This window comes from Mangifera indica, chromosome 3 (assembly GCF_011075055.1).
Source record: "Mangifera indica cultivar Alphonso chromosome 3, CATAS_Mindica_2.1, whole genome shotgun sequence".
Classification (NCBI taxonomy): Eukaryota; Viridiplantae; Streptophyta; class Magnoliopsida; order Sapindales; family Anacardiaceae; genus Mangifera; species Mangifera indica.
In genome coordinates this window covers 1,576,440-1,593,624 of record NC_058139.1, presented here as the reverse complement: position 1 = coordinate 1,593,624, position 17,185 = coordinate 1,576,440, and the positions used below count along the sequence as shown (strand labels likewise).

Genomic DNA, 17,185 nt, shown 5'->3' with positions numbered 1-17,185 from the left:
TTATTAATTTTTCAAACTAAAAAGGTAAAATGCTATAAACTTTTATTTTTTTAAATACTATAATTTTTAAAAATTTAAAAATCAAATTTTAAGATTTCACTGTATGTTAGGTGGGAACAAATGTGTTGATTTTAGGCTCATTTGCATATATATATATATATATATATATATAAAAGCAAGCTACTGATTGAGAGTTTAAGATACCAAATTTGACTCTTTACATTCTTGGATAACTGTATTTTTGGAATTGCATGTTTGCTTTTATTTTAACGTTGTGGTCGCGTCATTTTCTATGAGGACCATGGAGCAACCAATATTTATAAATTCATTTCCAAAATAATACTAATAAAGGTATAAAATTTCAATTCTTCTAAGAGTAGAAAATTACATGAAAATCCATATTGGAATATTAAAAATAGAATAATATTACTTTTTTTTTCGAATTTAAAATCAATTGATTATTTATTTTAAAACACATCAATTTTTTTTTAAAAAAAAGTTAATTATTATTATTATAATATTATTTGAAACAAAAGAAGCAAATAGAGGGGCAGAATGGTCATACAATATTATCTTTGGTAGTATTATTCATGGAGCCAACGGTCTCTCTCTCTTGGGCTGATAATGTTTAGAAAATGACGTTTTAACCACTTGAAAATTTTCTATGCCTCAATTATAATATCCCTTTTTTCTTATATTTTATGTTACATCACAGGCGCCACTACCATTCAATGTCGAATAATTAATAATTAAATTATTTAATGTCCTCAATAAATAATTATATAAATGTAGAATTCGGACAACTAACTGTCATTTCCTAGTGCTTTGTTTATTTATTACACCAACTATACTAATTAATTTCATACAAATTATTATTATTATTATTATAAAGTGGTCCAATCCAAACTATGGATTGTTTCTTCCCCGCAAATCAAATCCATACCATTGAAATATTTATACATGTATATATGCACTATAACTGCACAATGTACCCTCCGTTTGGTAGTAGGGGAGATCATAAACTCATTAAACTATCGAAGGAATAGTTTTCAGTTCAGATCAAACCGGTCGATTTAATTGGTTCAATCAACATTTAGTAACTAGTATGGTTTAGATTAATCGTAACTTTAACTTTCATCATTTAGACTCTAATGAACCATGATTGAACCAATTGAATTGTCTCAATTTATAATTTAACATTGATAAATAGTTAATATCAATGTATCTAATTATAAAATTTAATTTAATTTAATTTTTTATTATATATAATTAAATTTTATATTTAAATAATTAAGTAAACAAAATTATTTTAAATATTATGAGAATGCATGTGAAAGTGAAAACATTGATTCAAAGTGGAACCTGAAATGTAAAGTTTGGAATGTGGGTGGGAGTGGAGGTTGAATGAAGTTTAAAGATTCAAAATCTTGACTTGGCTTTAAAGGTGGTCATGGGGTGGACATGAGAGCGAGCGAAGACGTGCGTGTGCAGTCGCCACCAGCAGTTCCACATTGTTCATGAAATAGAAGGGTGACGGATGTGCGGAAATAATATTTATAATTTTATAAATAAATAATATTTATAATTTTGTTTATAAATAAATAATATCATATCATTATATAATTAAATAATTTTAAATTAAAAATAAAATAAAATTTAATTATATAATAATATATTATTTTATATATATATAATTACACATATAATTTTAAAGTGTCTTTACTTTATTGGTGAGGCAGGAGGAGCCTCTCAGCTGTCAAATGACACAGGAATTTTGCAACCGCCTGGCCTTCAATGATGATGGGTCTATTTCTATTTCAATTAAAATCAGAAATACATACATTTATAAATGGTTGCTGCTGGGTTGTTGGTTTGGTTTGGTTGGACCCAGATCTTTATTGGTACCGTCTTCTTCCCCTAATCTGGTTACGTAATTTTGGAAACCAAGTACAGGCAGAATGCAGAATAATGCCACATGGTTATGGTCCATTTGAATGGGTTATGTGATCAAAACTACTTCTCATCCAATTCACGGATCCACCACCCAAAGAAACGATACTAGCCAATATAAGTAGTACAAGTCTATAGGATGAGACAAGAAGCAAATTGAGCACAATCACACCTACAAGTAGAAATGAGGGGTTCATAAAATCATTTTCCATATTCTTAATAATTACTTTTTTTATATATTAAAATCACGTAATGATGATGACAACATCTATATATCATGAATTTACACTTTACTTGTCCAGTTATATTTAAACTTTTCTTGTCTTCTTATCATCTTACATCGAATTTCATATCCATTCGATAAACTTTTCATTGGTGTTAAGCTCATCACCAAAACAATGGTATGCATGTGCCACAACAAACAAAATCGTCTCTAGGGCCTCTATGGGTGGCCATGACCAACTAGATAAAAGCTATAATCAGCCTTCCGGTCCACAATGCCCACTAAAATGTTCAGGTTAATGCCCATTCACTCAGCCAACAGCAACATCATACCCATTCCCATGTACCATTATTATGTAGTAAATTATAACCTTGACTTTTTGGATGGGTGGTCACTGAACTTTAGTTGAGTTAAAATGGAGTTGCTCAATCCAGGAAGTTGGATCAAGTAAGAAGACTATGACACCTCCAAAACAATTCCCATGTCAACAAAGTACGGTAAAGATGTAGGGTAAATGCGGGTGTTACACATAATATTATAATTGATGTACCTCATCTTAAACAATGATGTAGAGATAGTAGATCGAACTAGTAAATTAAAATATTATAAATAGTATGTGTTCTCTTGAACAATATTAAAGATATAATTAAAATCTTATTACTTAACATTTTAAAGGAATTGAAAGGGTAATATGCTATGCAATAATTTTAATTGCACTTATCAAGTCTAAATTCAAGACAAGACAATCCTCCTTCACAGAAGCAAAAGTGGGAAGCATAAAGATGTTGATGCTTAATTTGGAAATTTTTTTTAATGTTTTGTACGAAATTAAGAGGAGGATGGGATGTTAATGATCAAAGGAACAAGATGGTCCTCTTCAACCTATAGCTCAACTTGCATTTAAGAGGGACCCTTAAGCCAATATTACTAAACTTCATTGTCAAGCCTTGCCTTATTGGTTCACATCTTAACCACATTTTATATTACAGAAGAAGCCTTTTTAGGCTCATAATTTGTGCTATCACATAGGAAATCTAGTTGAAAAGTGAGGAGAATTAAAGCTTCCACCAAACTTGTATTAGCATTATTAATCCTGTGATGAAATACTAGTATCGGCAGGATTAAGGTTGGTAGAGAGATCCTTGAGTGTTCTTTTGTTCACAGATTCCTTGTATTTTCACTTTGGGCTTTTTCTTTAAGATGATCTTTAGCATCCAAGATAAAGCTAAAAATGTGATTAAGCTGGAATAGAAAATGGAAAAGATCGCAAAGAATATGGAAAGAAAGAAAGAAAGTTGAAATGCAATGATGAACACACATGAGAGACAACAGAAGGTGACCACGTAAAGTTGGTCGACCCCTTGGAGCTTACTGAGTAATATGAAGTGGACAAACATGATGTGCTTTGCCGGCCCCCCATTTTTTTCCTTCCAGGCAAACTCATCATCTTCTTTAATGGGGAAAAGTGGCAGCGGCAAGAATATATAGATGCAAAGATATGTATTTTGCAAATGCCGATAAAAATTCATCATTTTCATGTTGAAATATATGCTATTGCTACATAGAGACAACCGAAAGCCTAAAAAGTCTGACACAACTGAAATGAGCAACCGAACCCTCCTGAAACTGGCTATTGTTATTCACATTCACAATCCTGGGCTGAAATTTCAGAGGTGGCCCATAAGGTTGCCTATGGGTTTGTTGATTCTGGCCCTTTACAACTCAAGAATAGATTATCTTAGGGGTGGATTTGAGACAAAGTGAGTCTGGGACTGGTTCTAGTTTGGAATGAATTCATCCTATTCAATTTAAACTCATTTGAATTAATGCACAAGTCATTAGAGAGATGTTAGTAGGGTGAACAAGGGTTGAATTTGAGCCAAGCTTGGACATGAATTGACTTAAGTTTGGCTCAAATTTATTATGGGTAACTCGAACTAAATTTGAGTCGAATTCATTCTGACAAGGAATTTTGTCAAAAGATCACTTGCAAAATAAATAATATCATTGGTGAAATAAATAGGATTATCGATGGGATGAGCAACATTGCCAAAAAGAGATTTGAGTCAAACTTTAGTCAAGCTATTAAATTGAAACTTCAGCTCAAATTCGGTTTGAATTGAATCTAACATTAATTTGAGTCAAACTGGTTCGGTTTAAGTCCATCTTTAGAGTGATTAATATCAATAGAGAGATGAATAATATTGTTGACAAAATAAAGAATATCACCAATTGCACAAATAAGTCAATCTCGATTTATGCTACCGAATTGAAACTTTAACTCAAAATCAACTCATTCGAGTCAAACTATAAATTCAAACTAAACCAACTTTGATCAAATCCTCACTTATATAGTCTAAAAGGGGGTTCTGAAAGTTAGGCACAAGCAATGTACAAGTATGTATTTTCTGCTTCATGCTCTTTCTTATTGGATGTTAGTGAAGAAATAGTTGGCTTTGAAAGCAACAATAGACGATTCAGACTGGCAGTAAAAGGATCGAAATTGTTAAGGAATTCTTCTAAGCAGTTTTGACCATAATTGTTTATGCATTAGTCGCTACATAACCACCATTAATTAATCAAAACAATCACCTAAATCCAAATTATATAACTGCATGAAATGAAGAACAAATCTCAACATAACACTTTCTTATGCATCTAGTCTAAACCTGACAACCACAAATTCAGAAGTAAGCACATTAAACAATAATTTTAGACAGTTTGCTTCTTCGTTTTAATATTCGATGCCAAAAAGTATTGATTTGTCCTTACTGACGTTTCCAAAGAACAATGACAGTATGCTTAAATTTGCAGCCAGAGCCTGAAAAAACTAGCTAGGAATAGCGTGCAATTAAGTAGGTATTAAGCATGCATTAACGTTATAATTTATTGATTACTGATGGGATTTTAGCCGGCCTAATTACACTAATAAGCAGGCTTGGCCGGCCACGACTTCCAGCAATATTCATTCCGTTGTCACCTCACCAATCTCTACTTTCATTTTCTTCATCTTTCACTATATATATTTCAGAACTTCAAATCTTTCAATCTCAAACAAGTGTAATATATCTGACGTTACATGCTAAAGAACATAATATGAGGCAAGCTGGAACGTATTCGGGATTAGTCTCTGCAAGTATGTCAGGAAGAATGGGGCCTCACTCATTGCCGTTGGCTAGGATCAAGAAAATCATGAAGAAATCGAGTGATGATGTTAAGATGATTTCTGGGGAGGCTCCGATTGTGTTTTCAAAGGCTTGTGAGCTCTTCATTCAAGAGCTTACTAAAAGGTCTTGGATGTTGACCATGCAAGGAAAGAGAAGGACGCTGAACAAAGAGGATGTTGCTTCAGCTGTCATGGCTACTGATATCTTTGATTTTCTTGTCAACTTGGTTTCTGATGAGTCCAGTATTGATGATCTTGCCGGAACCCCGTCGGAAGAAATGGAAACATTCCGATCATGAAGCCCGGCCCTAGCTCCCTTCTCGTTCGTAAATATACTTTGTCATCTGACATTTTACATCAACTACATAAATACTGTAAGCATTTTCCATAATGAATAACTAAGCATTTTCTGTAAGAACCAAAAAAAAAACAACTATTAAAAATTGGTATAGATAAATAATTGGTAGATACAAGACATCAAGCTTGTTATACGTTTATTACTAGCGGATTCAATTTTGATTGAACCCACGACTCAATTTAAATAACCGATTTTGAATTAAAAAGTTCTAACTTGATCTTCATCGATGATATTATTTTTTTATTGATAATATTATTTAATTTAACATCACTATTCTTATTGATGACATTGTATAATATATCAAATAAACCCGATTTAATAGAATCCACTAGATTAATAATATTTTATATATAAATAATTTAGTACTCACTTATGCAAATTAATTAAATATGTCATCGAATGATCGATTCGAGGATAAATAAATAGTTTGATCACTCCATGATGTAAATCTGTTTATGATACATATATTATTTCTCGAAGCTATATATAGCTCGACCAGATTTCAGCATTCCTCAAGCATGTCCCCTGGACTCCGTCTTCCCGTTATACTTTTCCAGTATTCCTTATAGCTAAATCAGAGAAATGTTGTCATGTGTATATGAAAATAAAAGTTCCTGGTCATTTTGATTGTTGATCACAGGAAAAAATATTAGGAGAAAGGTGCATTTGGCAGAGAAGAGATGCAAATATTAAAGGGTCATATTGAAATAAAGGTAACCACGTTCTATAAGTTAAAATCAATTATTTTAAAATGGAACTGAACCGACTGATTAAATTAATTGAACCAAAAGTTGGCTCTAAGTTTAGTCCAATTAACATGAAAAGATGGTTAATTCATTGATTTTGTCAAACTGAATTTGATCAAATTTAGAAAAAATTTTAAAATTTTAATTATTTTTTTGAATAATTTGATTATTTTTTATTAGACTTGATGAATTTCTATATGTTTGTAAGAAAATAATATGTTTAAAAATAAAATAAAAAATAAAAAAAAAGTATCACATATCTATTGAAATATTTTTTATAGACAATAATGTATAGAATTATATTTTTTTTCTATTATAAGATTGAAACTTTTTTATTTTAATTATTTCATTAAATTTAATAAATAATTGTTATTTTTTAAAAATGATATATTTTAATTATATATATTTTAATAGATTTTATTTCTTATAAATTTTTAAATAAAATCTGTTTATTATAATTTAATCATTGATTCGATTTAAAAAACACGGTTAAAATCTTACTCAGAGAAAAAGTGACAAGCAGCGATTACAGCTGCACTAGTATGGTATACTTCCCATACACGGCCAGCAGCCGGTCAAATATTTCAGGCTGACAAGCAACTAAATACTACATTATCACTAAGGCAACTAGACATCAACATGTCACTTTCTGGCCGGCGCAATGCAGAAGAATGAGACTTCTCCTTGTCTAATATTCTTTCACTTGATTCTGACACCTTATCCGACCTTTCCCGGGCCATGGCAGCAGCCTTTTTCTCACTTCTCCGACGTGCAACATACTCTTCAGGAATGAATACATCCATTGCTATTCCCCAATTGTGTTGAGAAAGAATACCTGCAGAAAGACTATATTTGGTGAATGCGAAAATGCCTAAAATTTGGAAAGCTAGTCCTGGGATTTATAGGAGAAGACAGAGAGAATACCGTGGGCGTTCGGTCCCATGTTTCTTTTTTTTTTTTTTTTTTAAATGTAAACAAGCTACAGTTTCCGGTTATGGTTACCAATGTGCTCGAGAAAGCCTTTTATTTTGGCTGGTTGTCAGTGTAACGTATGGAGAGAGAGAGAAAGAAGGGTCAATTCATGTGAAAGCATTTTAGACTTTCACTGCCCAAAATTTTGACGAGTGCGGACAGAGGAAGTTTCCATTTTGTATTGTTTTCAAGGTTCTTTCGGAGAAGGAATACATATATTTATAGGACTCCACAAAAATATTGTCCAAGACTCCAGAAACTACAATTGTTGTATAGTGCAATGTTTCCAGAGCCGGTGGAGGGGCTGGTCTGTTCAATCAGTGGGGCTGTGGAGGGGTCGATGGATTCTTTAAATAAATATTATAGATTATATTCAAATAAATTTGATATAATTAATCATTAAATTATAAAAGTAAACTTAACTTAATAAAATACACATTATATTAATTAATAAAATATTATATTTAAATCTTAACAATTATAAAATTTTATATTTTTATTTGTCAATTAGGGTTTATATATTATATATAAATTTGATTTAAAATATGTGTCAACTTAATTAAACAAAACAAAATAATCTCTTCTTTATTTTATAATCTTTTTCATTTATAAAGAAATTTTCTCCATTGCCTTCTTATTTCTTTATTAGGTTTTCATATAAATACTTATATTCCTCTATTGAATATTTATATATAAATAATATCTCATATAAGATACTCATTAATATCTAACATTTTTTTTTATATTTTATTAAATAAAAAATACATCAGTTTTTTCATCGGGAGGAAGAATTTGAAATTCATCAATCAAATTGTAGCGTCTGGTATAAGAATATAAATTAAGTCAAATTGATATTTCTGCGGTCGGTTGATTTGATTTGGATGCTATAACCACACCACACCACACCACACCACCTTTATTAATTAATGGAAAAGACAAGTGGGTACGGGCACTACTAAATAGCCATTGGTTAAAGCAGTAAACTTAATAAAATACACGTTTAAGAAGATCCTACCTAAAATAATATTTAATTATATAAAAATATATATATAATTATATTTTTAAAATAAATATATATAATATTATTTATCTAACCGATCGTTTCCTAAGATGGTACCATGGATTAAAATATAAAACCCACCGAATTCTAAAAAGTTTAAAAGTACATGTTGATTTACAGTGGGCTCCTTCTGTGCCACACTAGAGGATATTGTTTGTGCTTTTCTGGGTGGTAGCAAATTTCAATGGCTAAACTTTTATTAATAACATTGGAGTGTTTTTGTTTGTATTAAAACCAGTGGTGTGTTTCTTCGCAAGGGGTATCTTTGAAAATTGTGACAAAGTAACGATAGAAATTGCAAAATGCCAAAAAAAAAAGTTATTTGTGTAATTACATAAAAAATGAACTTAAAAGTCCTAATACATTGAACATAAAACTCTACTGATTTCCATTGTTAGTTGTGTTGTCTTGTAAAGGTAGGAAATAAGGATAACTGATCTTATAATGGTAAAATACGGAAAAAAAGAAGTTGAAGAAGGTTTTCATCTACATTCTAAACTAATTTACGAGCAAATGATATGTTTAACATCTTATGTGTAGACATTATGTCTAGCCAATATATGTTATTCAATTAAATTAATTAGTTGTCACAATTTAAGGGTTCTTTAGTCTATCCCATGTGCAATTTCTCTTAGGACAAAAATACCCGAACAACGAACCATGTTTTTCCCTCTTGCCACGGTTTTTGTTGGTACCATATGGGAATGGTATGCATGATTTTCTCATCAAGAATGGAGAAAAACTGAGAATATGTGAGTAGTTGACAAGTCAATTTAAATTCAGGTGGCTTCTTGTTCTTTTCTTTATCTTCTTTAATTTTTATTCAAAGGTCTTCTCTTTGTAAGTAGATGATTATCACATTGAAGATGATATCATTCTTCTTACAACTCAAAGCTTCTAGTTAACTCAGAGATCATGATGACTTGCTTAAGCAGAAACTTGATGCATGTATTAATAATCAGCCTCGTCTGGCATATGGTTTTCAGTGGCTTGGACCAGGTCGATTGGAGTACAGAGAGTTGAGAAGAAGCCATCTGTCATGATATGGTGTGGCCTACATGTTGGGGAAAACGAACAAGGACTTGAAACCACTTTGTGAAGCTGGCTGCTGGCTGTTGACAGTTGAATGTGTTACAATGAAAGAACAGCAATGTTTTTGGCTTATATATTGTGGTAGTTGATCAGCAAAATGGTAATTATAATTAGGTGTTATTTAGGACTTATTCAATTAGCCCTTTTCTCTTTCTCATGGATGCAAGAATATTGAGAAGGTTGTGGCCAAGGTGGCTTACGTATAAGGTGTAGAAGGGTCCATGTGAATCCCACTTTAATAAAGCATGAAAGAAATGTTGAGTATATATCAATGAGCTCATAAATTATGAAGACAAACATTTTAAATAATACCTAATTATGTTTAAAGTGGGCAATATTTAACAGTAGACTAGCCAAGTGTAAAACTCTAACCACAGGAGCGAAAAAGTACTTGGCAAACCATCCAATTTCTGCTCTTTCCTTGATGCTGCTTTTGGGTTGTTTCTTCCTTGAGTTGCTTTTGAATTTACCTGTGCATTTTTGCTGTTTAGAAAAGTTAGGTTCAGCCCTTGCAAGGCAATCTTTTCTGAGCCATACCATATCCAAACTACCCCAGCTTAAATTGCTTTCAGTTCACGGTGTCCCCAAATGAGGTTTTACGGAGTCATAAATTTATTTGTTTGTCTTATCTTCTGAATGGACCACTCGGTATAATTGATCATGGGTGGCAATCACAATACCTCTTCCCGAACCCTAAATAAAGGGCGATGGTCTTGTAAACTGCAGGTTTTTCTAAAAATAATTAGATCAATCAATTTTCACCAGCCTAGCGATCAGGATACACCACACAATTTATATTTCTAAGAAAATCATAGTGAGATAGAAAATTTTTCATTCACCTCTATGGGGTAGTAATACCGAATTAAAAGAAATAGAGAACAAATATGTTATGATCTCAATTGTAAAGTATGAGATTTAAATATGATATTAAAAAGTATGGGACTATGATGAGGGGTTACATGATTTTGGATTCTCTAATATCAACCAATAGTTTTTTATAGGAGTAAATTTGCATTGAATTAAGTTAAAATAAGGGTCAGTTCACGCTTAACTTGAATCCTTAATACCCCACTCAAGCTTGAACTCATTCCTTAATACCTTACTCGAGTTTGAACTCATTCCTTAATACCCCACTCAAGTTTGAATTCATTCGAGTTAATATATAATATCATGAGAGAGTTATCAACAAGATGAACGATGTAGGCAAGGTAAACAATATCACTAAAGGAACAAATGAGTTGAACTTGATCTGAGCTAAAACTTTAACAGGCTCGAATTTGACTCGTTAGAGCCACATATGGATTCAAATCCAATTTTTAAAATGTGATTCTCCTAAAATTCGTATCATTTGGTATAAATCTCACATACCCACTCATGGACAGTTAAAATTAATTGTTTTAAAAGTAAAATCGTTATTTTAATTTGTAATATTAAAAATAAATTAAAATTTAATCTTTTTTTCCCTTAAAACTTTAAGAACTAATCATTTCCTTGGAGGTCAGGTTTTAAAAAATTACATCTCACCTCTAGGGTTTAATTTTCAATCCCCAGCTCTAAATCTGGTGTCATCACCAGCGACGAAGCTTCTTCGACGCATTACCATACTCCGACGATCTTTCTCCTCTACTCTGGAACATTGGCTAACATGAATCTGACCTGAAAAGACGAAGAGCTTCGTTAGGAGACTAAACTCTTCGTCTTCCCAAAAAAAAACATTTAAGAAGATGATTGTCTTTTCAGACAAAGATGAGGTCTTCGTCTTCATCTTTTCAAGTTAGATTCGCGTTAGTCAAAGTTCTAAAGGAGGACAGAGAGACCATCAAAGCATAGTGATGCATTAGGGAAGCTTTATCATTGGCGATGACATCAGATTTAATACTGAGGATTGAAAACTAAACCCTAGGGGGGAATGTCATTTTTTATAACTTGGTTTAGGAAAAATTTGTTAGTTTTTAGGGTTTAAGGAAGAAAAAAGAGATAAAATTTTAAAAAGTTAAGGTTTTGTTAATTTTAACCATTCATAAATAAATAAATAAGAGTTTTAAAGTTAATAAAGAAAATGGGGAAATAGTGTTTTGGCCTTTATTTAAATATATATATACACACACCCAGATTAAGACTTAAAGCAATGAGTCCCAACTTTATACAGTTCCAATCCATGATTATTGCATCAAAGAAAGAGAAAGCAACGTAGGATTGAAGTTTGTGAGCAAAACCAATCACCTTCTTTTTGGACAGTCCAAAGAGGCCAAATATTGTATGCATTTCTGTCAAAACCCAACTCGTAATATTTGATATTTTACTACCTACTACCATCCATCGCCGAGGAGAGTTTCCTTTCCAACGATACTTACAAGAGCTTCTCTGTCTTTTGCTCTTGTCGTTAGCTTGCATTTATAGTATATAAATCTTGTTTTCTTTTTTTCTGGGTTTCACTGGCTAAGTTAAAAGACTACGTTATGGCGGAGGAGGATCTTAAAAAAGCTGAAGCAGACACTGGACCAGGGCCATCTTCTGTGACCAAATCCAAACTACTTGAAGAGGAAAAGCCAGTTCATGACGATGCTGCTGAGGAGAAGGTTTTGAACCCAGTTGATCAAAGTATGGCCTCCAGACCGTTTCATTTTTTCTTGAGGGTTTCTTCTGTTATGTAAATTTTGTCATGGAATTTTATTGGGCTTGCATCTTAGTAGTTCAGTTGAGCTGAGTTCTAAAAGCTGAGAAACCAGATTATGGAGTAACAAATTTATGTAACTGGTTTGAAGTTGGCTTCTAATCTGACTAACCTGGTCGAATTTTGATGTAACAGAGGTTGCAGATCCTGCCACTGAGAAAAATTCTGGGGATTCAGTTTGCAGAGGTAGAATATTTGTGGTCATATTTTGTTGGTATTTTCACTTGGTAAAATCATAAAACTCGGATTTCATATTATTATTATTTCAGATGCTGTCCTTGCAAGAGTTGAATCAGAAAAAAGATTGGCTTTAATAAAAGCTTGGGAAGAAAATGAAAAGGCAAAAGCTGATAACAGGTAATTAATAGCCTGTCTCTTTGACATATAAATGGCTAGTTATTGAGCTTTAAACCTCCCACCAGAAAAATCCTCCCATCTATGGTGCCTTGCATTTGAGAATTTTGTAGGAAACGACCTTAGTTGTGTAATGGATAGCACCATATGAGCTCTAGGGAGCTACCCCTACAAGCTCCGATGAGGTGGTCACGAATTCCAACAAATTTGAGTTTGGATAGACTTCCAGACAAATTCTTTTTTTTTTTTCCCCTCAAAAGTCCATCTCTGTACTTTGATACCCAATCATTTCTATTCCCAACTGAATTATAAGCTTGGATTTCATAACTGCTGTACAGGGCATATAAAAGGCTCTCTGCCATTGCGTCCTGGGAGAACAGTAAGAAGGCAGTGGCAGACGTACAATTGAAAAAATATGAGGTAAAAAACTCTACTGGAAATCCCATATGGATATATTACAGTGATTTCTGTAGCTTGGAACCTCACTGTGATATTTTATTTTCGCTCTGTCATGTATCATTTCAGTACACAGAAGAAACAGAATGCTAAGCCTAGTATGCTGTTATTCTTGTCAGTGTATTTCGGGGCAGTAAAATTCTAATAAATTGTGGATTCTTCAACCTGGGTATATAACAGGAAAAACTGGAAATGAAGAAGGCAGAATATGCAGAGAGAATGAAAAATAAAATTGCAGAGATCCGTAAGGAAGCTGAAGAGAAGAGAGCAATGATTGAGGCGAAACGAGGTGAAGATGTTCTTAAGGTAGAGGAGACTGCAGAAAAATTCCGAGCAGCTGGCTATACACCTTGGAAGTTCCTTGGCTGCTTTGGTGCTTGAACTTGTTTTCAGGATTTTGTTTCCTCTTTTTTTTTTTTTTTTCCAAACTTAATATGATTTTCATTCTATTTTGTGCCGTTTTCTCTGACCTGTACACTTGTGTGATTCAAAATTTTACACATTTATATTTGTGCCTATATGAGTATCTGGACAGAGCTTAACCACAACCTTTTGATTGACATGGGAGGCCAAGTTAAATATAGGTTGGATTGAATCCAAATAATTCGAGTTTAAATTTGAACTTTTATCAAATAAGTTAGAATTTAAACTAACAATTCTGATAAGTTTAAAGTAAAATAAAACCAGTGACCCACCAATGTAGATGTGATCCGAGATCATATATTTATAATTACAAAACATGTACACAATTAGAAATCACAGCATAGATCCAGAGAAAACTCCCCACATTTATCAGCAGAGGCCTCCTTATTCATCAATTCACAAACAAAACAAATCACACGACACATGTTGCGGCCACGCTCATAGCCAAATTAAAATCATTTTAATTCTCCTCTGTCTCTCCCTCATACTCCTCTTCATCCACAGCAGCAGCCTCCTGATATTGCTGATACTCTGAAACCAAGTCATTCATATTGCTCTCAGCTTCTGTGAATTCCATTTCATCCATCCCCTCTCCTGTGTACCAATGCAAAAACGCCTTTCTCCTAAACATGACTGTGAATTGCTCCGAAACACGCCTAAACATTTCCTGAATAGATGTGGAATTCCCCACAAATGTTGAAGACATAGATAGCCCAGTTGGTGGAATATCACAAACACTTGATTTAACATTGTTGGGGATCCACTCAACAAAGTATGATGAATTCTTATTCTGTACATTTATCATCTGTTCATCAACTTCCTTGGTGCTCATTTTGCCTCGGAACATTGCTGAGGCTGTTAAATAGCGTCCATGTCTAGGGTCAGCAGCACACATCATATTTTTGGCATCCCACATTTGTTGAGTAAGTTCAGGAATTGTTAAGGCTCGGTACTGTTGTGACCCACGAGAGGTTAAAGGTGCAAAACCAACCATGAAAAAGTGCAGGCGAGGGAAAGGGATTAGATTTACAGCTAACTTTCGGAGATCCGAGTTGAGCTGACCAGGGAATCGAAGGCAGCATGTTACTCCACTCATTGTTGTTGAGATCAAATGGTTCAAGTCACCAACTATACAATACAAATCTCGTATTAATAAAACATAAGAATGATAATCGAAGATTAGTTAAATAGTTTTTTAAGGGGCAAAACCTCGGACTAGAATGTTGAAGATACATGCTTTGGCCCTAGAAAGAAGGAAAATGAACTTACAGCTGGGATTTGTGAGCTTAAGAGTTCTGAAGCAGATGTCATAGAGAGCTTCATTGTCAAGTACCATGCACTCATCAGCATTTTCAACTAGCTGGTGTACGGAGAGAGTGGCATTGTAAGGTTCAACCACAGTATCAGAGACCTTAGGAGAGGGGAAAACTGAGAAAGTCAACATCATTCTATCAGGATATTCTTCTCTGATCTTTGAGATCAGTAAGGTTCCCATTCCTGAGCCAGTCCCACCTCCCAGAGAATGGCAAATCTGAAAGCCTGTCAAATAAATCAATTTAGTATGCACCCAACAGTTTAATGGCAGACTTAGATATGACAATACAAAAAGAAGTAACTTTACCTTGTAAACAATCACAATTCTCAGCCTCCTTACGAACAACATCAAGAACTGAATCGATCAATTCAGCTCCTTCAGTGTAATGCCCCTTCGCCCAATTGTTTCCAGCACCATTTTGACCGAAAACAAAATTGTCAGGTCGAAATATTTTACCATAAGGTCCTGTACGTAAGCTGTCCATGGTGCCTGGTTCAAGGTCCATTAACACAGCTCTTGGGACATAACGCCCACCACTTGCTTCATTGTAGTAAACATTAACCCTCTCAAGTTGAACACGAGAGTTGCCAATGTAACTTCCAGTGGCATCAATGCCATGTTCATCACACACAACTTCCCAAAACTTGCCACCGATTTGGTTACCACATTGACCAGCTTGAATGTGGAGAATTTCTCTCATTCTGGAATAGGAGACTGATTAAAACTGAAACTGGGTAGTTTTTAAAATTAAGAGTGATGAGAGTATACGAACTAAACCAAGGTGAAGATATATATAATAGTAGAGAGGTAAGAGAGAAAAGAAGATGAACATGGGACACTAAGCAAGAAATATGAATAAATAATATTGTTAGGACTTAGGAGGAGGACATGTCAAAGTCCAACAAGAGTTGTGAGCTGGATATGAATTGAAACAACGAGATGCATGCTACTTTCTTTGGTCTTATTCAATCATAAATGACCAACCTCTCCATATTCCAATGTGATTTCCCATCTGTCATTACCATTTCTAAAATGCCCACTTCATTATTTGAATATTACTTGTAACGTTGCAAATCACATGAGATATTCATACTTAACATCATTTTTATATTTTATCGATATAGAATTTATTTAAAAGTATAAAACTACTCACATTATCATTTGGTTGGAGCTAAAATTTTATTTACATTCATTGAAACTGAAGTCGAAAGCTTACGCTGTTTTCTCTTCTCGACACTTAAATCAAATTTTGATTATATGTTCTTGGTTCCCTAACATCAACTTTGTGAAAGAATTTTAATTGTGACAAGGTTTTAAACTCAGGTCCAAAGAAACTTCGTAGTAATTGCAATTATCTTTTCGACAAAATTCTCAAACGAGTAAAATAATATAATTGGATTCTATTTGAGTTATTTAAGTTTCAGTTTAAGTTTGAATCAAACTGATTTAAGTTAAAAATTATTCTTGTTTTTATAAAATAATTCAAGTTTGAACTGATTCGAACAAGTCGAATTAAGTCATCTCAGATAAAATCTAAAGTAAAATTGTTTTTAAGTTAAATTCAAATCTCAAATCATAAATCTCAATTTATCTCTTTTTAATTCAAACGAATCTTAAACTAAATTTCATTTGTATTTAATTCAAATCAAATTTAACTTTATAAAATAGTGTTTAGAAAAAGAAAAAAAGAGGGTTGACGTTGATAAGGTAGTTATAGCATACGAGCCAATAAAAGATTTGTTCGTATAATTTACGAATCAAATTAGTTGGCTTATATATATTAAGATGCGTAGATAAGAGTAAGAGGTGGGGAGATTCAATTATTGAAGGCATGAGAGTTCCTGTCAGTCTGTCTTCAGAATAAGTAATGTTTTTGGCACTTTCTTTACAGCTCTGAACAAGGACTAATTGGCTAATTGTAGGAATCCAATGTTCAGGAATTTCACAACAATTAACATCAGAATCCAAGCTCAAAAAACACTTCTACATTCTGTGATACCGCTTATTACTTTGACAAGTTTGCATCCCTGCATGAGAAAGAGCCAGTTTAACCTACCCTTACTGCAACAAATGCTCTAAAGATAGCTTGAGCATTGTTTTCATGTCAGTCAAGGAGCCGATAGGCATGGCCCAGGTTAAGATAAAATGTCTCCATCTAAATTCTCACCACATGATGCTAAAATGTCTGCTCAACAGCAGCCACACACCTGTTAATATCTTCCACAACTTACACTGAATAAGAATGTCGATGATATGATAGGGCACCAACATAGAAGCACATTGATTGTAGCATCCTCATCTAAATATTCTCTACTTTAGACATATGATTTGTTTTTAGACATTGTAACCAAAAATATATTTGACAGTTTAAGTACTCAAATGTCATACTCATGTAT

At 33.1% G+C, this 17,185-nt stretch overlaps 3 protein-coding genes across 4 annotated transcripts; 2 read left to right on the top strand and 1 right to left on the bottom strand.

The window, feature by feature from the left end:
* The first annotated feature begins 5,269 nt into the window (after positions 1-5,269).
* LOC123210719 (nuclear transcription factor Y subunit C-3-like) lies at positions 5,270-5,638 on the top strand. Its single transcript, XM_044629196.1, has one exon. The coding sequence runs from the start codon at positions 5,270-5,272 to the stop codon at positions 5,636-5,638; it is 369 nt and encodes a 122-aa protein (XP_044485131.1).
* Positions 5,639-11,704: 6,066 nt separating this feature from the next.
* Positions 11,705-13,569, top strand: LOC123211854 (remorin-like). Of its 2 annotated transcripts, none has more exons than XM_044630785.1 (5): positions 11,705-12,168; positions 12,377-12,427; positions 12,511-12,598; positions 12,934-13,015; positions 13,232-13,569. In XM_044630785.1, exons 1-5 carry the CDS (start codon positions 12,027-12,029, stop codon positions 13,430-13,432), a joined length of 564 nt encoding a protein of 187 aa, XP_044486720.1. In that variant the 5' UTR covers positions 11,705-12,026; the 3' UTR covers positions 13,433-13,569. The 2 variants fall into 2 exon arrangements, with proteins under 2 accessions (XP_044486720.1, XP_044486721.1); XM_044630786.1 differs by having other exon boundaries at positions 13,121-13,271.
* Positions 13,570-13,738: 169 nt separating this feature from the next.
* On the bottom strand, positions 13,739-15,620 carry LOC123211853 (tubulin beta chain-like). Its single transcript, XM_044630784.1, has 3 exons — positions 15,096-15,620; positions 14,744-15,013; positions 13,739-14,602 (listed from the first exon to the last, which is right to left on the bottom strand). The coding sequence occupies exons 1-3, from the start codon at positions 15,487-15,489 to the stop codon at positions 13,935-13,937; spliced, it is 1,332 nt and encodes a 443-aa protein (XP_044486719.1). The 5' UTR covers positions 15,490-15,620; the 3' UTR covers positions 13,739-13,934.
* Positions 15,621-17,185: the final 1,565 nt, after the last annotated feature.